The sequence below is a fragment of the Bufo gargarizans genome, chromosome 8 (genome assembly GCF_014858855.1).
Source record: "Bufo gargarizans isolate SCDJY-AF-19 chromosome 8, ASM1485885v1, whole genome shotgun sequence".
In the NCBI taxonomy this organism is placed as follows: domain Eukaryota; kingdom Metazoa; phylum Chordata; class Amphibia; order Anura; family Bufonidae; genus Bufo; species Bufo gargarizans.
In genome coordinates, this window is record NC_058087.1 from 42,288,664 (window position 1) to 42,316,269 (window position 27,606).

At 47.2% G+C, this 27,606-nt stretch overlaps 1 protein-coding gene across 3 annotated transcripts in view; it reads right to left on the reverse strand.

Moving 5' to 3' along the window:
• ZNF385B (zinc finger protein 385B) overlaps positions 1-27,606 on the reverse strand; it is a 732,466-nt gene that overhangs the window by 105,384 nt on the left and 599,476 nt on the right. For 2 of the 3 annotated variants that reach the window (XM_044304850.1, XM_044304852.1), the window contains one exon: positions 27,352-27,462. The exons of the other annotated variant lie outside the window; for it this stretch is intronic. In XM_044304850.1, the coding sequence (XP_044160785.1) occupies positions 27,352-27,462 (111 nt within the window). The remainder of the gene's footprint in view (positions 1-27,351; positions 27,463-27,606) is intronic. 3 annotated transcript variants of the gene reach the window in all.

Consider the following 27,606-nt stretch of genomic DNA (forward strand, 5'->3'; position numbering starts at 1 on the left):
CCTTCAAACGGAGCTCACTAGCGGACAGCCGAACGCTAGTGTGAAAGTAGCCTTAGTTGGATTACTTTGCGTCAAGTTTGGTGCATGTTGTCATGACGTAAGCCATGCCTTTTTCCCTAGATCACACCCCCTTCCCCGCTAAGGCATGCCTACTTGTTGAGAAAGGCGAACAAATTTTTTTTCCAACCCCTATAACGTCCCCCGTGATGCCCTGGCCCCTCATGTAGGTTATACTTACCCGGCTCCCCAGCACCTGCGACGCTACTGATGCCCACTCGGCCGCCGCTACATCTCCCTGTCGCGCGGATCAAAACATCTGACGACGAGGGGGGGGGGGCAGCCAATAGAAGGCCGCGATGGGGACGAGCCTCCCTAGTATCATGGGTGCGGGCATCAGGAGCGATGTGGGTGTTGGGGAGCGGGGTAAGTATAACATACGTTAAAGGGCCCGGGCATTAGGGGGGACGTTATAGGGGTTGGATAACCCCTTTAAAAAACAACATACCGTAGAAACCATTTGCTTCTTTTTTTTTTTTTAGGACTATGTGAACCAGGTTTTTTCCTGGTCTTTTTTTCCCTATAGAGAAGATGTCAAAATGCCCAAAAACAATAACAATCCTGGCATATTTGTCTCCGCTGGATCCGATTATAGCCAATGAGGCTGGTGGTCACTGCAGTAACATCTGGCTATGCCGGATCCCTAGAGCTGCTGGAATAACCTGCAGGAGAATAAACTACAGAGCTATTTGCTGGGGCAGGGATCAGCAACCTCCGGCATTACAGCTGCTGTGAAACTACTACTCCCAGCATGTACACGTACTCGGCTGTTCTTGTAACTTCCATAGAAGTGAAAGGAGGATTCTGGGAGTTGTAGTTTCAGAACAGCTGGAGTGTCGGAGGTTGCTGATCCCTCTCAGCTATACACCATATACATGAGACATAATCTAAGATCCCTAAAATAAAGGTGAATACAGAGCGTCTGCCTCAGAATGTCCATACAGATAATATTTAGACCTGGGAAACAGGTTGTCTCAATCTCCGGAAAACAAATGACTCTCCCCTCCTCCTTCATATTCAACACAGATATTTCTACCTTTCACAGCAATGTTCTGCTTCTCTGTCCTCGACAAGCACAATAAATAGCATCCTAAATGGAATTGTCCACGCATGAGAGTAGAGCGCGTCTGTCACAATGGAAACGCAGATTCCTTAAGCCATTAAGAGTAATCCCTATTAGATCTGCGGTCATTTGGTACAGCTGACACAAGAGAACTGGCTCGGAGCCACTGGTGCGGTTCTATAAACTGGCATTTGTATAAACAGCTGATAAACCAGGACTAATGTGCCATCTCCGCCTGCCAAAGACAACAATCTCCGTAAGAACTACAGAACATACTTGTGATACTAAGTAAGGAGCGGCATGCAGTTGTATTGTTCTCCTGCAGAAATATCTTATTACTCTGAAATGGCAAAATATATTGTCTAGCTCCGCAATGCAAAACGTGGATCCGGCTTTTTATTTTATGCGCTCACCATCTAAAGAATCTGGATTCAATCTTGAAAAATAAATACAAATTTTGAAAAAAAGAGGATCTAGCTCTAAAAATATACAATTTATCGAATGCATAGCTAGCTATATAAAAAGTCTTACCTAAAGTTGTTAAAAGGGCATCTGTCAGCAGATTTGTACCTATGACACTGGCTGACCTGTTACATGAGCGCTTGGCAGCTGAAGGCATCTGTGTTTGTTCTATGTTCATATGTGTCCGCATTACTGAGAAAAATTATCTTTTATATATGCAAATGAGGCTCTTGGAGCAACGGGGGCGTTGCTGTTAGGCTGGGTTCAGACCTGAGCGTACTGAACGTACGCTCTGTATGCGCGATTGTACGGGCGTTTGCAATCGCGCATACAGAGAGAAGCGAACGCCCATTGTCGCGCGTTCCCGCTGCAGTCTATGTACGGGAACGCGCAACAAGATGCCCCAAAGAAGCTCCTGTACTTCTTGGGACGTTGGGCGTTTTACAGCGCGATCGTACGCGCTGTAAAACGCTCAGGTGAGAACCATTCCCATAGGGAATCATTGGTTCTTGCCTGTTGAGCGTTTTACAGCGCGTGGGAACGCACTGTAAAACGCTCAGGTCTGAACCCAGCCTTACTCCTAGAGGCTCTGCTCACTCTGCAACTGCTGTGCCCTCTCTACTTTGATTGATAGGGCCAGGTGTGATGATCCTGTCAATCAGAGTGGAGAGGGTGTGGCAGTTGCAGAGTAAGCACAGCCTCTAGGTGTAACGGCAACGCCCCCATTGCTCTTACAAGCTCATTTGCATATATTAAAACATAATTTTTCTCAGTAATGTGGACACATATGTACATGTGACCAAAACAGATGTCTTCAGCTGCCAAGCGCTCATGTAACAGGTCAGCCAGTTTCATAGGTACAAAGCTGCTGACAGATGTCCTTTAAAGCTTCTGTAGTATAGCTGCTTATATCCGCAATACAGTCTACACAGAAAGTCATATAATACATCCTAAATGCACCCAATGCCTAAATAGTACGAAAAGTTTTTCCTTGGGATAGATGCAAGGAACCTCTTTAGGTCTTATTCACATATTGCATATCTGGTCTGCAGGTTGTATCAGTATTTGGAAGCCAAAGTCCGGTCTGGAAATATAGTCCATCTAGACCTGATTTTGGCTTTGAAATACTAATTCTAAATACAGACCAAATCTGCAATGTGTGAATAAACCCTTAAAGAGATTTTCTGGGATTATCATATTGATGATCTATGCTCAGAAGACTCCTGGTGATCCCCACCGATACATTGTATGAAGAGGCCAAGGCAATCGGTGAGCGCTTAGGCCTCTTCCTAGGCCATATGACACCATGTGGCCTAGGCACAGCTCAGTCCCATTCAAATGAATGAGCTGAGCTGCAATACCAAGCATAGCCGTTATGAAATGGATGGAGCTGTGCTTGGTAAGCAGAGAGGAGGCACCGGCGCTCACCAGAGTGCTGCCCAAGAGTTGGACCCTGCTGATTTCATATTGATGACCCATCCTGAGGTTAGGTCATTAATAGCATAATCCCAAAACTTCTTTAATTAGGAATGGCTAATTGGATTACCATGGTATTGATTTATCTATGATCTATGTATCACTGATCCACAGTTTTTTTTATGAATTAGTAGTGGGCATTCTTATATAGATATTACAGTAGTAGTAGTAGTTTGTCAGGTCTCCAGCTTTGAGTGACAGCCAGGGACCCTGAGGAGAAGACACAAGCGGTTTATCACCTTACTTCCTTATTACCTCAGTGGATAGAGCTATTATTAATGGTTTGGACTCAGTGATCACATAATCACCAGGCACAGGTGAGTTGCAGGTAGTGATGGACAAACATCGTCTGGGACATTTCACGAACGTGCATTCGCGATCAAATGTTCGCGAACCGGGTGTTCGCGGTGGGCCCCATTCACTTTAATGGCAGGCGAACCTGAAAAACCTTCAGGTCATATTTGCAGCCACCAAATACTTGAAGTGAACAAATAGTCCCACAACATAGACAGTGCTATGCCAGAGGGGGATCATTGGGAAAAATTCCCACAAAAAATATGTATTTTAATCAGGGGCCATTTTTATGCGTCTTAAAGGGAAACTCTCAAAAATGTGCAATGCTGAGGCCTAGAAAAATTTAATTTTAGACCACGGGAGAACAGGCCCCAAAAATTAGGCATTCACCTGACAGAAAATAGCAAGTGATTATGTGGCTGGAGGCAGAATCGGCTCCAGGTTCATGTGGGCCCTTAGGCAATAAATCCCAGTGGGCCCCCTTGAGGCATTTTTGTACATTTACATGTCCCGCTATGGCCCGCTATAATGACCACCAGTGGCCCCTATACAGTATAATGACCACTAGTGGCCCTTCACACAGTATAATGACCCCCCAATGCCCCCAAACACAGTATAATGACCCCCAGTGGCCGCACACACACAGTATAATGACCCCAGAGTCGCCCCCCATTCAGAATAATGACCCCCAGTGGCCCCCACACTGGGGGTTATACTGTATGGAGGGAGCGCTGGGGGTCATTATACTGTATGGTGGACACTGGGGGTCATTATATTGAATGGGGGCTCTGGTGGTCATCATACTGAATGGAGGGTCATTGGGGATCATTATACTAAATGGGGGGCACTGGGGGTCATTATACTGTGTAAGAGGCCCTCACAGTGTAATGACCCCCCCTTCCCAGTGGCCCCCTCACATACCTATCATTGCTGGAGCGCAGGGGAGACGGCGGTCCTGTCATTCACTAACCGCAGCTCACTGCGCTCCTTCTCTCCTCAGGCCCGCTACAGCAGTGAGACACACGTCATGACGTCACTGCACGGCCAGGCCTGGAGGAGAGAAGGAGCTGTGCAGTGATGTAGCTAGAACTGACTGGGCCCCACAGCAAATTTTAGTACGCCCCCCCCACCCCCTCCCCAGTGGGTTCACATCACATTTTTCCTATTGGTTTGATGTATACAAATGTGCAACACTCCACGTTTTTGTATCCTGCAGAGTCTAGTAAAAAAAATGCATACATTAACGTATACGTTTTTTTTTACAATGTAACTGTATGGTGAATGGCCACCACTGTACGGCATCAGTCTGAGGCATCTGTTAATGTATACATTTTTGGTATGCATTAAATGGATGGCAAAAATGGGATGTGAACCCAGCCCTAGTGTCAGAATAAGCACCAGTACACAGTGGAGCAGCGTGGCGGAGAGGGGAGCCCGCCATGTACTGACAGAGCGCTACCTGGTCCTGGTGGTCAGGGGTGAGGACTGTGTTTTCCAACGATCATTTATCTACTGGGAAATACAGGGCACAGTATAATACACTCATGCCAGGTCTAAAAAAGATGACGTGGGCAGGGAAAGGGATACAATTATGGCCATAGAGTTATTGGATACCACCGCCATACAGTGACCGGATAACACCTCTGCACAGTGACTGGATAACACCGCCATACAGTGACCGGATAAAAGGGTATAAGGGGGCACAGTACAGGGAATGACTAGAGGCACTTTACGGGGTGTGTGTCATGCCCTGCTCAGGTTATGTGCAGAGGTCTGCCAGGTTAGCAGCACATGTGTAGTTTTTTTTGTTTTGGGTTTGGAGTTGAGCTGTATCCGCCTCCCTTCAGGTGCACTGGGTGGGGTCGTTTGTATGAGTTTAAATTAAGCCCCTTCCCAGTGTCCTGTGTGGGTTATAGCTTCTATCTTGCTCAGAGGAAGGATTTGCTGTTTCTGCTCAGTAACAAGATAAGTTGGTTTTATTTCCTTTTTGTTTTCTGTCTAGGCTATTAGAGAAACGCCTGCCCCCTCCAGGTCCTGAGGAAGCAGGCTGTCTCTTTTCCCCCTTCACCATCTTAGGGATTTTAGGGAATCTTCAGCCTTAGGCCTCCTGCACACGACAGTATTTTTTAACGTCCCGCAAAACGTGGTTCCGTTGTACCGTGATCCGTGCCCGTTTTTTCTTCTGTGGGTCTGCCGTGATTTTTGGAGGATCCACAGACATGAAAAATGAAAAAAAAAATCTAAGTCAAGTTTGCCATTGAAATGATAGGAAAAAACGGACACGGATCACGGACACGGATCACGGACACGGATGCCAATCTTGTGTGCATCCGTGATTTTCACGGACCCATTGACTTGAATGGGTCTGTGAACCGTTGGCCGTGAAAAAAATAGGACAGGTCATATTTTTTTCACGGCCAGGAAAAACGGATCACGGATGCGGCTGCCAAACGGTGCATTTTCCGATTTTTCCACGGACCCATTGAAAGTCAATGGGTCCGCAAAAAAAACGGAAAACGGCACAACGGCCACGGATGCACACGACAGTATTTTTTCACTGTCCGCAAAACGGGGTTCCGTTGGTCCGTGATCCGTGACCGTTTTTTCGTCCGTGGGTCTTCCTTGTTTTTTGGAGGATCCACGGACATGAAAAATGAAAAAAAAATCTAAGTCAAGTTTGCCATTGAAATGATAGGAAAAAACGGACACGGATCACGGACACGGATCACGGACACGGATGACAATCTTGTGTGCATCCGTGATTTTCACGGACCCATTGACTTGAATGGGTCCGTGAACCGTTGGCCGTGAAAAAAATAGGACAGGTCATATTTTTTTCACGGCCAGGAAAAACGGATCACGGATGCGGCTGCCAAACGGTGCAGTTTCCGATTTTTCCACGGACCCATTGAAAGTCAATGGGTCCGCAAAAAAAAACGGAAAACGGCACAACGGCCACGGATGCACACAACGGTCGTGTGCATGAGGCCTTAGGCACAGGGGCACGTTTATTCCCACCTTTAGGGTCTGACTGTGGGCACATAAGTCTAGGGAGAGCTGGTAGGGATTAGTCAGGAGGTGACCTTTATCCCCAGCTTCTGGCCTAGACACTTGTTTTGTGGTTTTCTGCTTGTCTATTGTATCTTGTATCCTGTCCAGCGTGACAGTGTGGTAAGAGGGCACAATGCAGGGTATAAGGGGGCACAGTATGAGGTGAGGGGCACAGTACCGGGTGGGTGGCACAGTACGGGATGGGGGGGCACAGTCACATGACCCTGTGACGTTGGAAGGTCCTTATGGTGAATGTGGTTTAGACACCACCATAATGAGAGGTGGAGGAGTGAGACAGGGGCCCGGGGCCCTGGATGGACAGGAGGGGTGCACAGAGCAAGTAGGTGGAAGGGGCTCTGAGGGGGATTTATACAAGAAGTAGTGGCAGGAGGTCTGTGCAGGGCAGCAACAGGAGATAGGAGTGTGGAACAGGAGCTCTGGATACATGAGGAAGGAATGGAGACAGGAGGGGATCCATGAGGATGAGATAGGACAGGATATGGGGGGGCATAGGTGTCGCTACAAGGGGGAAAGGGGGGGGCAAAGGCCCCCACACTAGGTTATTCCTTGCTGCCCCGCATGCCCTCCCGCTGATTCCCCTTTAAAAAAAACGCTGGACGGCGGCCGCCTAGGCGCCCACAAACTACGACGGGAAACGGGAGCGCATAGGCCTGAAGCCTATGCGGTAGTAAAATCCTGGCGCAGGCGGGCGTGATGACATCATTGCGCGCTTGTGCCGGGACGTGCACGTCTGCCTAGTACTGAGTCGAGTGAGCGCCAGGAGTCTGGGACATAAGGTAAGTATTAGCTTTATTTTTTTTGTGTGCCACTGCCAAGTGCCAACTTTGGGGGACATTACTGGGTGGCACAGGAGGATCATATTACTGAAGGGACAGTGGGGGGCAAATTACTACATGGGGAGCAAATGGGCAAATGGGGGCAGTGTGGCCGGGGGACAATTAATACTGTGGGCCAAGTATTAGCTTTATTTCTTTTTGTGTCCCACTGCCAAGTGCCAACTTAAATTGGGGGACATTACTGGGGGGCACAGGAGGATCATATTACTGAAGGAACAGTGGGGGGAAAATTACTACATGGGGAGCAAACTAGTCATGGGGGCAGTGTGGAGGACAATTAATACATTACCGTGAGGACAGCAGTGTGGGGGACAATTAATACTGTGGGGGCAGAAGTGTGGGAAAAATTACTACTGGGGGGGCACTGGCAGTGAGGGGGACAATTTCTACTGTGGGGGACAGTTACTACTGTGGGGGCAGTGTGGGGGAAAATTACTTTTGGGGGCAGTGTGGGTGACAATTACAGATGCCCCCATAACAGTGTGTCATCCACAGATGCCCCCATAACAGTGTGTCATCCACAGATCCCCCATAACAGTGTGTCATCCACAGATTCCCCATAACAGTGCGCCTGCGCACTGAGGAGAGACTAAAAGGAGGGGAAAGAATCCACAGAAGCAAGCAGAGGACGGCACAGCAGACGGCTGAATAGCTTCTTTGGTAAGTAAATTGTTTTATTATAAATGTAGTTTAGTTTAATGTCTAATTTTAAATATTAAGTAGGTAGGAAGTGACCGGCTGTCTAAAATTGGTACATAGCAAGTAGTATTAGTTGCACACACCAACAACACCCACAGGGTTATTTCACAAAAGGGTGAAGAGTTTGGAGAAGTGAACAATATAGGACAACATAGCTGATTTGAAAAAAAATGTCCAATTCATCTCACTTTCATATTCAGTTATGTTGTTATAGATTGTTCCCTTCTCCAAACTCTTCACCCTTTTGTGAATAAGCCTGTGAGCGTCTGTTCATTGGTCTACTTTAGTTTAGTTCATGTTTAACATATGGGATTATTTACAAAGCCCTGGTGTTTGCTGAAACTGCTTTAAACTATAAAGAAAAGTTTTCAAGAGCGTTTCTCTCTTTCTCAGGTCTGAAGCAATACTGAGGAAGAAAGGAAAACTCTTGAAAGCTTGTCTTTTAAGTATTAGGTTAGTACAATAAACAGATATCCCTGCATACCGCAATATTCTCATATTTTGTAATCTTATTTATATATACTTATTTAGTTTTTTTCAGTAGTATGATTAAGTGGTGAAAATTATTAGTTCCCCCCCATTTTTGTGCCCCCCCTATATATTGTTCCTAGAGTCGCCACTGTGGGGGGGGGGGGGGGGGGGGGGGGGGGTGTAATGGAGGCAAACTGCTTAAACAACTAAATAGCAAGAAGCAGCATCCAGCAGCAGCTCGAAGAGAACCACCCTGGCCCACAGAGAAGAGACAGTCACAGTGCAGACTCACTGACAAACTCTGCCTGTCTGATGCTGGTAAAGTAACCTGCTGCTCTGCTGAATGGAGTGAAAAGGGGGCGTGTGGGGCGTGTCTGAAGCTCTGCAGCAGTCGGCCTCATGTGACTCAGAGGGCCCACCAGAGGGGTACTGCGTAAGTGAAATGACAGTATTGAGTGCTTCCATCTGTATTGATGGAAATACTCATAGCAGCTCAGTGGGCCCCCTCAGGAGCAGGGGACCCCGGCATTTGCCTGGGTTTGCCGGGTGGTGACGCAGGCCCTGACTGGAGGTACATTAGGCGGTCACTGGATAAAAATTTTACTGTAGGCCACTGGAGTAGAGGCCCCAAAAATTAGGCATTCACCTGGCAGAAAAGAACAAGTGATTATGTGGCTGGAGGTACATTAGGCGGTCACTGGTTAAAAATTTTAATGTAGGCCAGTACAGGCCCAACAAATTAGACATTAACCTGGCAGAAAAGAACTTGTGATTATGTGGCTGGAGGTACATTAGACGGTCACTGGATAAAATTTTTGCTGTAGGCCACTGGAGTACAGGCCCCAAAAAGTAGGCATTCACCTGACAGAAAGGAACTTGTGATTATGTGGCTGGAGGTACATTAGGTGGTCACTGGCTAAAAAATGTACTGTAGGCCAGAACAGGCCCCAAAAATTAAGCATAAACCAGACAGAAAAGAACTTGTGATTATGTGACTTGAGTTACATTAGGCGGTCATTAGATAAAAATTTTACTGTAGGTCAGTTCAGGCCCCAAAGGTCAGTACAAGCCCCAAAAATTAGGCATTCACCTGACAGAAAAGAAATTGTGATTATGTGGCTGAAAGCACATTAGGCAGTCACTGGATAAAAATTTTACTGTAGGCCACTGGAGTAGAGGCCCCAAAAACTAGGCATTCACCTGACTGAAAAGGCCTTTTATGCCGCTGTATATACATAAGACAAGGACCATTCTTTGTTCTGGGTGGTGGCGGATATGTGTGGGCTGGCATGAGGAAATTCAATTACACGTGGTCATCACAGATGTTGAATTCCTCGGAGATCCATGCCTCATTCATTTTTAGAAATGTGATGTAGTCCACCGAGTGCGCTTATCGGTCACGATCCCCCCTGCTGCGCTGAACGTCCTTTCGGACAGGACACTCGATGAGGGGCAAGCCAAGAGTTCCATGGAAAATTGTGCCAGCTCTGGCCACAGGTCAAGCCTGCACACCCAGTAGTCCAGGGGTTCCTCGCTTCTCAGAGCGTCCGCATTGGCCGTAAACCCTTTATGCTTTTTATACGGGGGTCCCTCTTCAAGCACTGGAGCATGAAGGCCCCTATTGCACTAAATTGGAAGCTGTGGAGCGCCCTGGCTCCTGCTCATCGCCCAGGAGAATGTCGTTCTTGGTCTCCTCCCCCCAGCCACGGACAACACCAGGGATCCCCGAAAAGTTTAAAGTCCCCCTCAAAGCCTGCTCTTCTTGCTCCTTCTCCTCCTCCTCCCCCCAGCCACCATCCTCCTCTGACTCCTCTTTAGACTCCTGCTGACTTGTCTTAGATAGAGTAGCCCCTCTAGGAATTCATTCAGCATTGCGACTTCCTCATCTTCCTGCTCCTCCACGGTATGATCAATGACAAGACGCAATGTACGCTTCAGAAAGAAGGCATAAGGTTCGATGTCACTGATGGCACCCTGTCTGCGACTGTCCAGTTTGGTGATCTAATCAAATGGTCACAGAAGTCTGCATGCGTCACACATGAGCAGCCACTGGCGTGATGAAAAGAAAACAAGCTCCCCAGAACCTGTCCTGCTGCAGAGTTCATACAAGTAGTCGTTAACGGCACATTGCTGCTGGAGCAGCCTATCAAGCATATACAAGGTGGAGTTCCAGCGTGTCAGGCTGTCACAAATCAGACGCCTGACGGGCAGGTGGTGTCGCCGCTGAACATCAACAAGGCGCGCCATGGCCGTGTAAGATCTTCTAAAATGGCCAGAGATTTTCCTGGCCTGCCGCAAGACGTCCTGGACCCCGGCATATTTGGCAAAGTTCAGGATGTGTGCCATGCTGTGTCATTTTGCCCTGTTTTAGCGTGCTCAGCAGATTGGCACCTTTGTCGCACACCACTTTACCAACTGTCAAATTAAGCGGGGTTAGCCACTGATCGACCTGTGACCGCAGAGCTGAAAGCAGTGCAGGACCGGTGTGGCTCTTGGCTTCCGGTGACGGCACGGTGGAGGACAAATGGGAGGAGAGAGGAGAAGGAGAAGAGGCAGGATGTGGAGTGTCAGGAGTGTGGCTTTGTGGGTTTTGACGGCGTTGCTCCCATTGGGCTCGGTGATGGGAGGCCAGGTGCCTTCTTAAGGCCGTCGTCCCTAGGTGAGTGTTGGGCTTACTGCGACTTATGCGTTGACAGCACAGGCTGCAGATGGCAACACTATTGTCAGCAGCTGACACGTTAGAAAAAGCCCACACTGCGGAGCCATGTGTCGGTGTCCTGGAAGCGCCAGAAGTGACCGTGCATGGTGGATGTCTCGCTCCAGATACATTTGCCATCTGCTTTTTGCCTCCTGTGCCCTGCGAGCTCTGCCTGCTTCTCCTCCTTCTCCTCGTTATCTGCTACTCCGTCTCTCCCTTTGAGCTCCCCTCCTCTTCCTCTTTTGTGGGCACCAAAGTGAAGTCCACGTCATCATTGTCACCTTCACCACCACTGACATTTGAGATCTCGAGGTGGGCAGCAACAGCGGGGACATCCCTCCTTCGGCTGGTCTGGGTACTGTCGTCAGACTGCTGGGTGGCGGCTGTTGCTGCCTCCTGTTCCTCATCTGATGCCAAGAATGGCTGCGCATCGGTAAGGTCTGGGAATAGATGGGAAAATATTTCCTCTGACTCGAGTGGAGGGGCTATGGTGGTGGTGGTGGTGTATTTGGGGGTGCACACAGCAGAGAGTGGGGAGGGTGCAGATAGAGAGGATGAGAAGGGGGCAGAAGCGGAAGGCTGAGTGAGCCACTCAACCAACTCTGGTGCGCCCTTTGAAGTAATCGCACGTGCTTTCTCCAACTTCCCACTTAGGCTCTGGCCTGGTGCACCTGAACGACCCCTGCGGAACGACTTGCCTCTTCCTCTGCCTGTCATTTTCAAAATCTTGTAGTAAAGTGAGGAACCGCACTCTGTTCAAGGGTGTCACTGGTGCCAATCAAGGGCTTGTTAAGCTGTTTATCAAGGTAATAAAGTATTGAGGCACTCAGGTTATTTTTTGCAATTCAAGTGAGGTTTATTTCATAATCTCCGCATCATCCATTCGCCCGTGGTATATAAGAAAGCGTCAACAACAGAATATTTCTGACCAGACGTTTCGATCACGGTGGACCTTCATCAGTGGTCATATTATCTGAGTGGTGGGTAGCGGTATTCTGGGGCGCTGGATGCAGCATGCTACCCACCACTCAGATAATATGACCACCGATGAAGGTCCACCGTGACCGAAACGTCTGGTCTGTCATTTTCAAAATGACCCTGTGCCTAAGGAAGAGAAATATTTGTGAAAGCATTTATATCGCAGGCCTCCATCAATATTTTGTAGAAACAGATATATCGAACCCCTTTATCAGTATTTTGTGGAAGCAGGTATATCGCAGGCCTCAATCAATATTTGGTGGAAACAGGTATATCGAACCCCTTAATCAGTATTTTGTGGATCAGGTATATCACACCCCTCAATTATTTTTTTTTGCCACAACAGTTATATCACACCACCCTGCTTATTTGGGTCAACAGGTATATCGCAGCCCTCAATCAGGTCATTGGGGCAATTAGGTATATCACACCCATTGCAATTATTTGTTCCAATAGCGTTTGTCCCTCTATATAGCTGCGGTATCACAGCAGAACCGCACACAACTTCTGAGCCTATCAATAGCACACCTATACCAGTCCGTAAAAGGACTTTTGTAGCCCTATTAGCTAGCGTTTGGTGTCCCTAACAGCCTGTCCCTGCTCCACAAAGCAACCTCTCCCTACACTGGCAAAACACAGAATGTAAAATGGCTGCCAGATCAGGTTCTTTTATTGGGTGGGGGTGTGTCCATGTGCTGAAACGTCTCAATTGGCTGTCCTGTCCCACCTAATGGATGTGTCATGGGTCAAAGTTCAGCACAATGCAAAAGGATATGGCGCCGGCGGACATTGCCATATGTTCACGTGTTCAGCGAACTGCGAACGCGCAAAGTTCGCCGCAAAACAACCGCCGGGCAAACCGCAAGGCCATCTCTCATTGCAGGATCTTAGCAGACTCTGATCAGCTATTCCTGTGTACAATGCCACCATATGGTGTGTTTTTCTCTGTAGAACAGTGGAAACAGTGAAAAAGGCAAAAAAAACTCTTTTAGGACGTATTATGTGCCAAAAAAAATTAAAAATATAATGAAAACAATAGAAAAACACAAATGCCCATGGCAACCAAGTCTTCATCATTATCATACCTTTTATGTGAAACTATACATATTAAATATCAAAACGACTGACACAAAATAGGGAACTCATTTTAATTATTTATTTTGGTCTCAGCTTGCATATTTTAAGAAAAAAAAGCGAGATGACGCGAAATGCGGCCCGCGCATGCGCAGTTCGCGCCGGCATTTCGAAGAGGACCATTTCGTCATCAGCTTGCCAGCCAATGATCGCGGCTGGCAAGCTGATGATTTTCAAAAAAGCCAATCACAGAGCCATATATCAGATCATATTTGTAAATATGATCTGTTATATGGCTGCCTGCTCCTCTGCTGGTTCTTTTCGTCGGTTGGATCCAGCAGAGGAGCAGGCTACACAGTGAGTACACCAAACAGCACACTTTAGCCCCAGATCACCCCCCTGAACCCCAATTAACCCTTTGATCACCCCTTTGTCAATCACTAGTGAAAGGAAAAAAGTGATCAGTGTAAACTGTCACTTATTTTTTTCACTGGTATTGACCGTTAGGTTTTAGGTATAGTTTAGTTCCCTTGGTTAGGTAGTTAGCGATCAGTTAGCGCCCAGCCCACCGCACCGCAGTCCGTTATTCGCTGATTAGCGTATCGCTAATCAGCATTTGTACTTTTATAGTATCTGGAAGTGATCAAAACTGATCACGGTCAGATCTATAATAGTACTAGTGTCACTTTAGTTCGCCCTCCACCCAAAACGCAGTGTTTGCCCGATCAGGCCTGATCGGTCGCCCACACGTGCGTTCGCCCACACCCGCCCCACCGCAGTGACAAAAATTTTTATTTTTTTGATCACTGCACAATCACTTTCCACGCACTGCGGCGATAAAAAAATCTGTTTTGATATTTTTTATCAACCGCAGCGGCCTCCGGTACTTCGCTAGCCTCCCTTTTGTAAGACAGGCTTGCTTTTTTTTTCTTGGGTAGTCTCAGGGAATACCCCTAAATTTAGTTGCCCAAAATGTCAAACAGGGGGTATTCCTCTGAAGAGGCCTACAGGCTTCTGACCCAGTCGGATGAGGAGTGGGAACCCTCATCTGATGAATCCAGCGGGTCAGAATACGAACCTGTAGAAAGCAGTGGCTCTCTGACCCAAAGTTCGGACGAGGAGGCTGAGGTCCCTGATAGCACCAGGCGTACCCGGCCCCGTGTCTCTAGACCGCAGGTTGCGCAGGATCCGCTTCAAGAGCAGCAGAGTGGGGCTGGTGCTGTCGGATTACGTGGTGAGGCATACACCAGCAGCCCAGCCCTCCCTGGACCTAGTACCAGCACTGCCGTACAACCTGGTGAAGTAGCGAGCACCAGAAGGGCAGTTGAAGCTGGTACGGTGGCACGTGCAGTAGTGACCCCGTCGCAGCCACCGCAAAGACGTGCCCGTAGAGCCCCTAGAATCCCAGAGGTGCTGGCAAACCCTGATTGGCAGTCCCCAACTTCAGCCGCACCTGTAGTTTTCCCTTTCACTGCCCAGTCTGGAGTTCGGGTTGAGACAGCTCAGATCGGTTTGGCCCTGGGATTTTTTGAGCTGTTCTTGACTGCGGAGCTTTTAGACATAGTTGTGGCCAAAACAAACAGGTATGCCACACAATTTATCACCGCTAACCCGGGAAGCTTTTATGCCCAGCCTTTCCGGTGGAAACCAGTCCAAGTTTCCGAAATTAAAACTTTTCTGGGCCTCCTCCTCAACATGGGCCTGACAAAAAAGCATGAATTGCGGTCATATTGGTCCACGAACCCGATTCATCACATGCCCATGTTCTCTGCTGCTATGTCCAGGGCACGTTTTGAGGCCATCCTGCGTTTCCTGCACTTTAGTGACAACACCGCCTCCCGTCCCAGGGGCCACCCTGCTTTTGACCGGCTCCACAAAATTCAGCCCCTCATAGACCATTTCAACCAGAAATTTGCAGATATTTATACCCCAGAGCAAAACATCTGCGTAGACGAGTCCCTGATACATTTTACCGGGCGCCTTGGCTTCAAACAATACATCCCAAGCAAGCGCGCCCGGTATGGGGTCAAATTGTATAAGCTCTGTGAAAGGGCCACAGGCTATACCCACAAATTTCGGATCTATGAGGGAAAAGATCAGACCCTGGAGCCGGTCGGTTGCCCTGACTACCTGGGGAGCAGTGGGAAGACAGTTTGGGACTTGGTGTCACCCTTATTCGGCAAGGGGTACCATCTTTATGTGGACAATTTTTACACAAGTGTGGCCCTCTTTAGGCATTTGTTTCTAGAACGGATTGGCGCCTGTGGTACCGCGCGAACTAGTCGCGCGGGCTTCCCCCAACGGCTCGTTACCACCCGTCTTGCAAGGGGGCAGAGGGCCGCACTGTGTAACGAAGAACTGCTCGCGGTGAAATGGAGAGACAAGCGTGACGTTTACATGCTCTCCTCCATTCACGCAGACACGACAATACAAATTGAGCGAGCAACCCGTGTCATTGAAAAGCCCCTCTCAGTCCACGACTATAATTTGCTCATGGGAGGGGTGGACTTCAATGACCAGATGTTGTCTCCGTATTTAGTTTCCCGCAGAACCAGACGCTGGTATAAGAAGGTGTCTGTATATTTAGTTCAATTGGCTCTGTACAATAGTTTTGTTCTCTACAGTAGGGCTGGGAGAACTGGATCCTTCCTCAAATTTCAGGAAGAGATCATCGAGAACCTCCTGTATCCAGGAGGTTCCGTGGCCCCATCCACCAGTGTAGTTAGCCGTCTACACGAGCGACATTTCCCCAATGTCGTTCCTGGTACCTCAACCCAACCGTCACCCCGAAAAAGATGTCGTGTCTGTAGCAGGAGTGGAATAAGGCGTGACACCCGCTATTTCTGTCCTGACTCTCTATGCTTTGGAGAGTGTTTCCGGAAGTACCACTCACAGGTACACTATTAGCATAGGGATCATCTCACCAGGACAGGCACACAGGGCTATTAGGGCCCATTCACTCACTGCTGCTGCAAACGTCTCCTTTCACATGGGACAAAGTGCATAACGCACTTCGCCACATCTTTGGGCGATTTGCGCTTTGCACATTGACCCATGGGGAAGGAGAGGTTTGTTCTATAAAGGTAAAAAAAAAAATAAAAAAAAAAATAAAAAACACCAGTAAGCAAAAAGGTTAATGTTCAGTTAAAAAAGTTAAAGTTTATATGTTCTGTTGCAAAGTTAATAAAATTATTGCGTTGCGGCCTGTTTTTTTTTTTTTTTTTTTTTTTACCTTCCAGGTGGACCAACCGAACGACCAGCTGCAGCACCGATGTGCATTCTGACAGAAGCATTGCGCTGCTGTCAGATTACACGCAAGTCGGTGTATGCGGCGCTGCAAGACGGGATTTTCTCCTCTGCAGTAACAGATACGTTTGCCAAGGCATACGAGCTGAGGAGGAGGCGGCGTTCCTATGCTTTGGCAAAAACTTTGTATAAAAAAAAAAAAAAAAAAATCCCGGCAATGATTTATTCATCCACATCGATTGATGTGAATGGAGAAATCTGGTTTGCCAGGGCATACGAGCTAAGTGGGTATGGATGTAGGGCGGAGCTCCTATGTCCTGGCAGACGCCTTTCCCCTCCATTTTTTTTTTTTGGCAGAGATTTTTTCATCCACATTGATCGATGCGAATGAAGAAATCTGTGCCATTCATTTTTTTCTTTCAGCCCAGAGGCTGAACGGAAAAAAAAATCTCATTACCTGTATGCTCAATATAAGGAGAATAGCAGAAACTCCTAATGCTGGCCAAACATGTAATGATTGCGGAGACCCTCAAATGCCAGGGCAGTACAAACACCCCACAACTGACCCCATTTTGGAAAGAAGACACCCCAAGGTATTTGCTGAGGGGCATATTGAGTCCATGAAAGATTTAAATTTTTGTCCTAAGTTAGTGGAAAGTGAGACTTTGTGAGAAAAAAACAAAAAAAAAATAAAAATTTCCGCTAACTTATGCGAAAAAAAATAATTTCTATGAACTTTCCAGGCCCCTCATTGGATACCTTGGGGTGTCTTCTTTCCAAAGTGGGGTCACATGTGGGGTATTTATACTGCCCTGGCTTTTTAGGGGCCCTAAAGCGTGAGAAGAAGCCTGGGATCCAAATGTCTAAAAATGCCCTCCTAAAAGGAATTTGGGCACCTTTGCGCATCTAGGCTGCAAAAAAGTGTCACACATCTGGTATCGCCGTACTCAGGAGAAGTTGGGGAATGTGTTTTGGGGTGTCATTTTACATATACCCATGCTGGGTGAGAAAAATATCTTGGTCAAATGCCAACTTTGTATAAAAAAATGGGAAAAGTTGTCTTTTGCCAAGATATTTCTCTCACCCAGCATGGGTATATGTAAAATGACACCCCAAAACACATTCCCCAACTTCTCCTGAGTACGGCGATACCAGATGTGTGACACTTTTTTGATGCCAAGGTGGGCAAAGGGGCACATATTCCAAAGTGCACCTTTCGGATTTCACCGGTCATTTTTTACAGATTTTGATTGCAAAGTACTTCTCACACATATGGGCCCCTAAATTGCCAGGGCAGTATAACTACGCCACAAGTGACCCCATTTTGGAAAGAAGACACCCCAAGGTATTCCGTGAGGGGCATGGCGAGTTCCTAGAATTTTTTATTTTTTGTCGCAAGTTAGTGGAATATGAGACTTTGTAAGGAAAAAAGAGAAAAAAAAAAAATCATAATTTTCCGCTAACTTGTGACAAAAAAAATAAAATAATTCTAGGAACTCGCAGTGCCCCTCACGGAATACCTTGGGGTGTCTTCTTTCCAAAATGGGGTCACTTGTGGCGTAGTTATACTGCCCTGGCAATTTAGGGGCCCAAATGTGTGAGAAGTACCTTGCAATCAAAATGTGTAAAAAATGGCCTCCGAAACCCGAAAGGTGCACTTTGGAATATGTGCCCCTTTGCCCACCTTGGCAGCAAAAAAGTGTGACACATCTGGTATCGCCGTACTCAGGAGAAGTTGGGGAATGTGTTTTGGGGTGTCATTTTACATATACCCATGCTGGGTGAGAAAAATATCTTGGTCAAATGCCAACTTTGTATAAAAAAATGGGAAAAGTTGTCTTTTGCCAAGATATTTCTCTCACCCAGCATGGGTATATGTAAAATGACACCCAAAAACACATTCCCCAACTTCTCCTGAGTACGGCGATACCAGATGTGTGACACTTTTTTGCTGCCAAGGTGGGCAAAGGGGCACATATTCCAAAGTGCACCTTTCGGATTTCACCGGTCATTTTTTACACATTTTGATTGCAAAGTTCTTCTCACACATTTGGGCCCCTAAATTGCCAGGGCAGTATAACTACCCCACAAGTGACCCCATTTTGGAAAGAAGACACCCCAAGGTATTCTGTGAGGGGCATGGTGAGTTCCTAGAATTTTTTATTTTTTGTCGCAAGTTAGTGGAATATGAGACTTTGTAAGAAAAAAAATAAAAATAAAAATCATCATCATTTTCCGCTAACTTGTGACAAAAAATAAAAAGTTCTATGAACTCACTATGCCCATCAGCGAATACCTTAGGGTGTCTACTTTCCGAAATGGGGTCATTTGTGGGGTTTTTCTACTGTTTGGGCATTGTAGAACCTCAGGAATCATGACAGGTGCTCAGAAAGTCAGAGCTGTTTCAAAAAGCGGAAATTCACATTTTTGTACCATAGTTTGTAAATGCTATAACTTTTACCCAAACCATTTTTTTTTTTTTGCCCAAACATTTTTTTTTTATCAATGACATGTAGAACAATAAATTTGGTGAAAAATCTATATATGGATGTCGTTTTTTTTGCAAAATTTTACAGCTGAAAGTGAAAAATTTCATTTTTTTGCAAAAAAATCGTTACATTTTGATTAGTAACAAAAAAAGTAAAAATGTCAGCAGCAATAAAATACCACCAAATGAAAGCTCTATTAGTGAGAAGAAAAGGAGGTAAAATTCATTTGGGTGGTAAGTTGCATGACCGAGCGATAAACGGTGAAAGTTGTCACGGCTGTTTAAGGGTAACAAGAGTATACACAGTAAAAAGAGCTACTGACCGGACCCAAACTAGGGAAGAGAAAGGGTGACCCCTGTCAGACCCTCAACACTCTCCCTATGCTGCTAAAGCACATGCCCGGATCCAAATGGTGGAACGAGGCATGCCCGCGTACCTTAGACTGATGAGCCCTGTAACCCCTACAATAGTGGAAGGGGCACGGCCTCCGATGCCCTGCACAGAATAAGGAGGGAACCGGGGCCACCTCAGATCCAGTCAGGAAATCACCAGGTACATAACAAAGTCTGCACACTTAGCTGATGGAGCTGCAGCCGTAGAGAAGACGGATCCAAGGACCGCTGGCAATATCCGGAGTGCTTGCAGCAGCAGAACACAGGTCCAGAGAACTAGTAGCTAAAGGAGTGAAGATACTCAAGGCAGAGCTACAACTGAAAGGAGAAATATAATCCACGCCCTGCAATAGGAGGAGGGGTGATTTAAAGGCAGAGAAATCAAACGCAGGAGAGACAGCTGAGAGTAAGACCTCATCACAGGGGCGGAGAAACAGAACAGTGAGAAAACCTCCAACCCTAAGTGACATCATCACAGGGGTGGAGACACAGAGCTTTGAGAACGTCTCAAAGCTCTGGTAGTGACAGTACCCCCCCTTCTACGGGTGGACTCCGGACACCCAGGACCCACCTTCCCAGGATGAGCCCTATGAAATGCCCTGATAAGGCGAGTGGCTTTAATGTCCGACATCGGAACCCACATCCTCTCCTCAGGACCATAACCCTTCCAATGAACGAGGTACTGAAGAGAACCGCGGACAATGCGAGAGTCCACAATTCTGGAAACCTCAAACTCCAGATTGCCATCAACCAAAATCGGAGGAGGAGGCAAAGAGGAGGGTACCGTGGGCTGGACATATGGTTTTAAGAGAGATCTGTGAAAAACATTATGTATCTTCCAAACCCGTGGAAGATCAAGGCGGAAGGCAACAGGATTGATGACTGACAAAATTTTATAAGGCCCAATAAACTTGGGGCCCAATTTCCAGGAGGGAACCTTCAGTTTAATATTTCTTGTAGACAACCACACCAGATCACCCACATTCAGGTCCGGACCAGGCACACGTCTCTTATCAGCCACACGCTTATACTTCTCACTCATCTTTCTGAGATTACTCTGAATCTTTTGCCAAATGGTAGACAAAGACGAGGAAAATCTCTCCTCCTCAGGTAAACCAGAAAGAGCCCCTCCCGAGAATGTCCCAAACTGCGGATGGAACCCATATGCACCAAAAAATGGTGACTTATCAGAAGATTCCTGACGACGGTTGTTCAAAGCAAACTCAGCAAGAGGGAGAAATGAACACCAATCCTCCTGGTTCTCTGCCACAAAACAGCGCAAATATGTCTCCAGATTCTGATTGAGGCGCTCAGTCTGACCATTCGACTGCGGGTGAAAAGCAGAAGAGAAGGACAGCCGAACCCCCAGGCGAGAACAGAAAGCCTTCCAGAACCTGGACACAAACTGCGTGCCTCTATCGGAAACAATCTCAGAGGGAATGCCGTGCAATTTAACAATATGATCGACAAAAGCTTGCGCCAACGTTTTAGCATTGGGTAAACCAGGGAAAGGAACGAAATGAGCCATCTTGCTAAAACGGTCCACGACCACCAGGATCACCGACTTCCCCGAGGAACGAGGAAGATCCGTGATAAAGTCCATGGACAGGTGTGTCCAAGGACGGGAAGGTATGGGTAACGGGAGAAGGGAACCTGAAGGTCGTGAACGAGGGACCTTAGCGCGAGCGCACGTCTCACAAGCCGCCACAAAACCCTCCACAGACTTACGAAGAGCCGGCCACCAAAATCTCCGAGCAATGAGATCTACCGTGGCTCTACTCCCGGGGTGACCAGCAAGAACTGTATCATGATGTTCCTTAAAGAGTTTGTGACGTAGCTCAGGAGGCACGAACAACTTCCCGGAGGGACAACGGGCAGGTGCCTCAGACTGGGCAGCCTGGACCTCGGCCTCCAAATCGGAATATAGAGCAGAAACAACAACCCCCTCCGCCAAAATGGGACCCGGGTCCTCGGAGTTTCCTCCTCCCGGAAAACAGCGAGAGAGAGCATCAGCCTTCACATTCTTGATCCCAGGGCGGAAAGTAACAACAAAATTAAATCTGGAGAAGAACAGAGACCATCTGGCCTGTCTCGGATTCATACGCCTGGCCGACTCCAGGTACGCCAGATTCTTATGGTCGGTAAAAACGGTGATAGGGTGCCTGGCCCCCTCCAACCAATGGCGCCATTCCTCGAAAGCCAACTTGATGGCCAACAACTCCCTATCTCCCACATCATAGTTTCTCTCTGCCGGGGAGAGTTTTCTAGAGAAAAAGGCACAAGGTCGCCATTTGGCAGGAGAGGGGCCCTGGGACAAAACTGCACCCACACCCACCTCGGAAGCATCCACCTCAACAATAAAAGGTAAGGAAACATCGGGATGCAGCAAGATGGGAGCAGACGCAAAACTCTCTTTAATCTTAGAAAAGGCTGCAAGCGCCTCCTCCGACCAAGAGGAAAAATCCGTCCCCTTTTTTGTCATGTCAGTAAGGGGTTTGACAATAGAGGAATAATTCAAAATGAACTTTCTGTAGTAGTTAGCAAAACCCAGAAAGCGCATCAATGCCTTCTGATTTTCAGGAAGCTCCCACTCCAGCACAGCACGGACCTTCTCCGGATCCATGCGAAAACCAGAAGCAGAGAGGAGAAAACCCAGAAATTGAATCTCTGATACCATAAAAAGACATTTCTCCAGCTTGGCATACAGTTTATTTTCCCGCAGTATCTGCAGGACCTGAAAAAGATGATCCTGATGAGTCTGAACATCAGGGGAAAAAATCAAAATATCATCAAGATACACCAATACAAATTTCCCCATTAAATGATAGAAAATACTATTAACAAAATGCTGAAAGACGGCCGGAGCATTCATCAGGCCGAAAGGCATAACGAGATTCTCGAAATGCCCGTTAGGGGTATTAAAGGCCGTTTTCCATTCATCCCCCTCTCTGACCCTGACCAGGTTGTACGCGCCTCTCAGATCCAATTTGGAAAACACCTTGGCCCCAACAATTTGGTTGAAGAGGTCCGGGATCAGAGGAAGGGGATAGGGATCGCGAATCGTGATACGGTTCAGCTCCCTAAAATCTAAGCAAGGTCTCAGAGAGCCATCTTTTTTTTTAACAAAAAAAAAACCCGCGGCAACAGGCGACTTTGAGGGACGAATATGCCCCTTCTCGAGACTCTCAGAGATATAGGTTCGCATTGCGAGTCTCTCCGGTTGTGAGAGATTGTAGAGGCGAGCCTTTGGCAGCTTGGCGCCGGGAATGAGGTTAATGGGACAGTCAAACTCCCGGTGAGGAGGTAGCTCCTGAACACCGCTCTCGGAAAACACATCCGAGAAATCAGAGAGAAATGATGGCAGAGTTTTAGTAGACACCTCAGCAAGAGTGGCTGTGAGACAATTCTCTCTACAAAAGTCACTCCACTCATTTATTTGCCTTCCTTGCCAATCAATAGTGGGGTTATGTCTAGTGAGCCAGGGTAGCCCCAAAACTAGAGGAGAAGGCAATCCGTTAAGGACAAAACAAGATATCTCCTCCACATGAGTGTCACCTACAGCTAGCCGGATATTGTGAACAATGCCTTTCAGAGATCTCTGTGAGAGTGGGGCAGAGTCAATAGCAAAAACAGGTATATCCTTTTCTAATGTACAAACCTGAAACCCATGCAAAGCTACAAATTGAGTGTCAATAAGATTGACGGCCGCTCCACTATCGACAAAAATCTCACAAGGAATGACCTTGCTCTCTAGCGCCACCCTGGCAGACAGGAGAAAACGGGAACTGCAGGTCAGAGGAAAAGCATCAATTCCCACATCAACTTTGCCCAAAGTAGCAGATGAAGCAGAACTTGATGATCCACCTCTTGAGGTTTTTCTCTTATTATCGCTCTTAGTACAGTTCAGGAATCTCCTAGACGGACAAACATTTGCCAAATGACCTATGCCCCCACAACAAAAACACACCATATTCTGAGGACTAAATCCTCTTTTATCAGGGGCAAGACGGCCTAGCTGCATGGGCTCCTCCTCAGAGGGGGGCGAGACAGGATGAGACCCCTGCATACTGAATGAGTCCGCACCATTGCCCCTAGACTGACAATGGCTGGAGGGAGAGGTCTTGTTTCTTTCCCTTAGACGCCTGTCAAGGCGTACCGCCAATGACATGGCAGACTCTAAGGATGTTGGTCTCTCATGGAAAGCAAAGGCATCTTTCAAACCCTCTGAGAGACCATGACAGAACTGACTTCGGAGTGCAGCATCATTCCAGCCTGAATCAGCTGCCCATCTCCGAAATTCAGAACAATAAAGCTCCGCAGACAGTTTGTTCTGGCATAGAACACGTAAGTTCGATTCTGCCAGAGCAACACGATCCGGGTCATCATATATCTGCCCCAGGGCCACAAAAAACCTCTCCACGGATCGCAGGGAAGGATCCCCTGATGGCAGCGAAAAAGCCCAAGTCTGAGCATTACCTCTGAGCAGGGAGATGACAATCCTCACCCTCTGTTCCTCATTACCAGAGGAGTGGGGACACAAACAAAAATGGAGTTTACATGCCTCTCTGAAGCGAACAAAATTCTCACTGCCCCCGGAGAACGTTTCCGGAAGTGAGACCTTTGGCTCGCAACAGACTCCATGAGCCGGAGCAGAGCCCAATGCTTGTAGCTGAGTCAGAGATTGACGGAGATCCGCTACTTCCAAAGAAAGACCCTGCATGCGGTCAACCAGGTCAGAAAGCGGATCCATGTCAACAAGGACGGTTTTGGTGGATTATAATGTCACGGCTGTTTAAGGGTAACAAGAGTATACACAGTAAAAAGAGCTACTGACCGGACCCAAACTAGGGAAGAGAAAGGGTGACCCCTGTCAGACCCTCAACACTCTCCCTATGCTGCTAAAGCACATGCCCGGATCCAAATGGTGGAACGAGGCATGCCCGCGTACCTTAGACTGATGAGCCCTGTAACCCCTACAATAGTGGAAGGGGCACGGCCTCCGATGCCCTGCACAGAATAAGGAGGGAACCGGGGCCACCTCAGATCCAGTCAGGAAATCACCAGGTACATAACAAAGTCTGCACACTTAGCTGATGGAGCTGCAGCCGTAGAGAAGACGGATCCAAGGACCGCTGGCAATATCCGGAGTGCTTGCAGCAGCAGAACACAGGTCCAGAGAACTAGTAGCTAAAGGAGTGAAGATACTCAAGGCAGAGCTACAACTGAAAGGAGAAATATAATCCACGCCCTGCAATAGGAGGAGGGGTGATTTAAAGGCAGAGAAATCAAACGCAGGAGAGACAGCTGAGAGTAAGACCTCATCACAGGGGCGGAGAAACAGAACAGTGAGAAAACCTCCAACCCTAAGTGACATCATCACAGGGGTGGAGACACAGAGCTTTGAGAACGTCTCAAAGCTCTGGTAGTGACAAAAGTAGTGTAGTGCCGAAGTGTAAAAAGTGCTCTGGTCATGAAGGGGGTTTTAGCTAGCGGGGCTGAAGTGGTTAAGGGGGTTACTATTCCCATTTATGCATAAAGTCAGGTATAAATGGCCTATAGCCTACAACATACTGCGTACAATGAAGTCTATAGAGGGGTCACGTCATAGGCTGTAAAGCATGTGTATATATGTATGCGATCCCAAAAATAAAAACACAATGGGGCAGATTTATCCACATATTTATGAATGAGAATTGATGGGGCATCTATTCCGGCCAGATATTTTGTTTGTCCTGCTTGATGAATAAGGTGCTAATTGTATGGGAGAGAGATACTGGCGATCTTCTCTCATGGTGTTCCAGCATTAAAAGGGTTACATGAGAATGACACTGATAGGTCATCAATGTTTTTTTTGGTGGATGTTGGTTCATCTACATGAGAACCACTGCTCCTGAATGTCGAAGGCTCAAGGGATCAGTACCCAACTGAGAATAGGTCTCTGATGTTTTACTCTCCCAAAACGCCATTTGAGATGTCCTCCTAAAGACACTGAGGAAGATATCTCAGCATGGTGATTAAATTGGCATGGCAGATACATTGCCAACTTTTGGCAAAATCTGCACCTCTAAGAGCTCTGCTTTCCAGATTACAGCTATTTAGGAAGCTATTTTGGTGGTGTGACAATCCCGTTAAGAGCCATAAAATGGTCTGATACAGGCGTGAATCAAAAAACAGATGAGATCTGTATCTGTTCTTTATACTTTCTCTCCTTTTGTGATTGTCTCCTGGTTTTCCAAAACTGCATCAGGAAACCTGAACTTGTGGCCGTACCCTAATGATAATCATAGTAATATTACATGATCTGCCTTATACAGATTAAAACCGGGCAGAGCCAAGATCACGATTCCTCCACGGCAATGCACGCAAGCTATTTGGCTCCATAGCGCTATACTGCCTATGTGTGCTGTCATACAGACCTCTATGGATGATATTTATACAGAGCTATTCTTTCTTACAAACAATGCTTCTAGGTAAGGATACTTCCATATATAAAATACATGTCATGGTTGGTACATAGTAAGTGATATTTCTCATTAATACTTGTGGACATCATGTAGCAGATAAAGAGGTTGTGCCAAGTATGAAAGTTACCCCCTATCCACTATCTGATTGATGGGGCTTTGACCACTGAGACTCACACTGCTCCACCCTGATGGAGTGGTAGGTCGCATGCTTGGTGTTCCACACCATCAACATGGGAACAAGAGATCCCCATTCTCTATAGGACATAGCCAAGTGAAGCACATGGAATAAGGGGTAACTTTTTACTTGGCAGAACCCCTTTAAAGGGAGTCTGTCACCACATTTTAGCATGTTAGACCGTTAAAATAGGGTTATGTGATCCACCCAGAACATAAAAACGGTACCTTTGTTGTAGAAAACGGACTTTTCTTTTTGCCGAAAATGAACTTATAAGATTATGTTCTGAGCCCTCTCAAGTGCCCAGGGCGGTCTCTCAATCCTCGGAGCCCCAGGCAGGCACCTCCTAAACGGCTCATAACCCCGCCCTCCGTGCGCCTCTGCCCGCCCGTTTACTCCCCTCCCCTGTCCTTTTCCACTGCTGCTGTGCGGTCCAAATCGTAGCGGGCGCATGCGCAGTAGGTATTGCGATGCCCTGCCAGGAGCGGGCATCGCATTGCGCATGCGCCCGCTACAATTTGGACCGCACAGCCACAGTGGAAAAGGACAGGGGAGAGGAGTAAACGGGCGGGCAGAGGCGCACGGAGGGTGGGGTTATGAGCCGTTTAGGAGGTGCCTGCCTGGGGCTCCGAGGATTGAGAGACCGCCCTGGGCACTTGAGAGGGCTCAGAACATAATCTTATAAGTTCATTTTCGGCAAAAAGAAAAGTCCGTTTTCTACAACAAAGGTACCGTTTTTATGTTCTGGGTGGATCACAAAACCCTATTTTAACGGTCTAACATGCTAAAATGTGGTGACAGACTCCCTTTAAAGGGGTTGTCCAAGCCCTAACTCAAAGTTAATAGAGGGCTGGAATGTGTGTAAGAAAAAAAGGTGCTGCTCACCTAGTCGAAGCAGCTCTGTTCCAGCGTTGATGGTCCTATCCCTGCAGCTTCTAGTCTCCTGTGAACTGGAAGTGTGTTGTCCCATCCATCATCACGTGCACTGCTGCAGCCATTCACTGGCTTCAGCAGTTATATGTGCCCAATTAGACCTTACCGCTGAGACGTCACACTTCCAGTCCACAGGGGATGGGACAGTCTGAGCAGGAACGAAGCTGCTTGGAAAGGTGTGGAATAGGTTATCAATATCTAATAAGTGTGGGCTCAGCACCCTTCATCCCCACCGTTCAAAGTGTAGTGGTCGTGCCTAGTTACTGGAGCTAAACTCCTATTCACTTTAATGGTTGATGAGCTACAGTCGGACCCTCACGGATAAGATATTAATGATTGTCCTGAGAATAGATCATAAATATCAAGAGCCTGGAAAACCCCTTTAAGTAATTTTGAGTTAGGGGCCAGACAATCTTTAATCTAATAATAACCAATAGCCTCCTCTTTATTTGTGAGAATATCATATACTTACATCAGAATTAAAACGAAGCTGGCAGACATTGCAAGAAATGACTTGTTTTTTCTTTGGTGGAATGGAAACACCAAACGTATGGTTTATGACTGCTTTTTGCACAGGATCCATCTAGAAAGAGAGATAATAGAAATAAAAAGCGCTGTCTTGCATCGTACACAAAGCTATATTTTGCTGAATGTTGGAAGAAACAGTTCATGTGCCACGACTGAGGTGACATCTGCTCTGTTGTTGGTAGGTAGACAAGGTTGTATA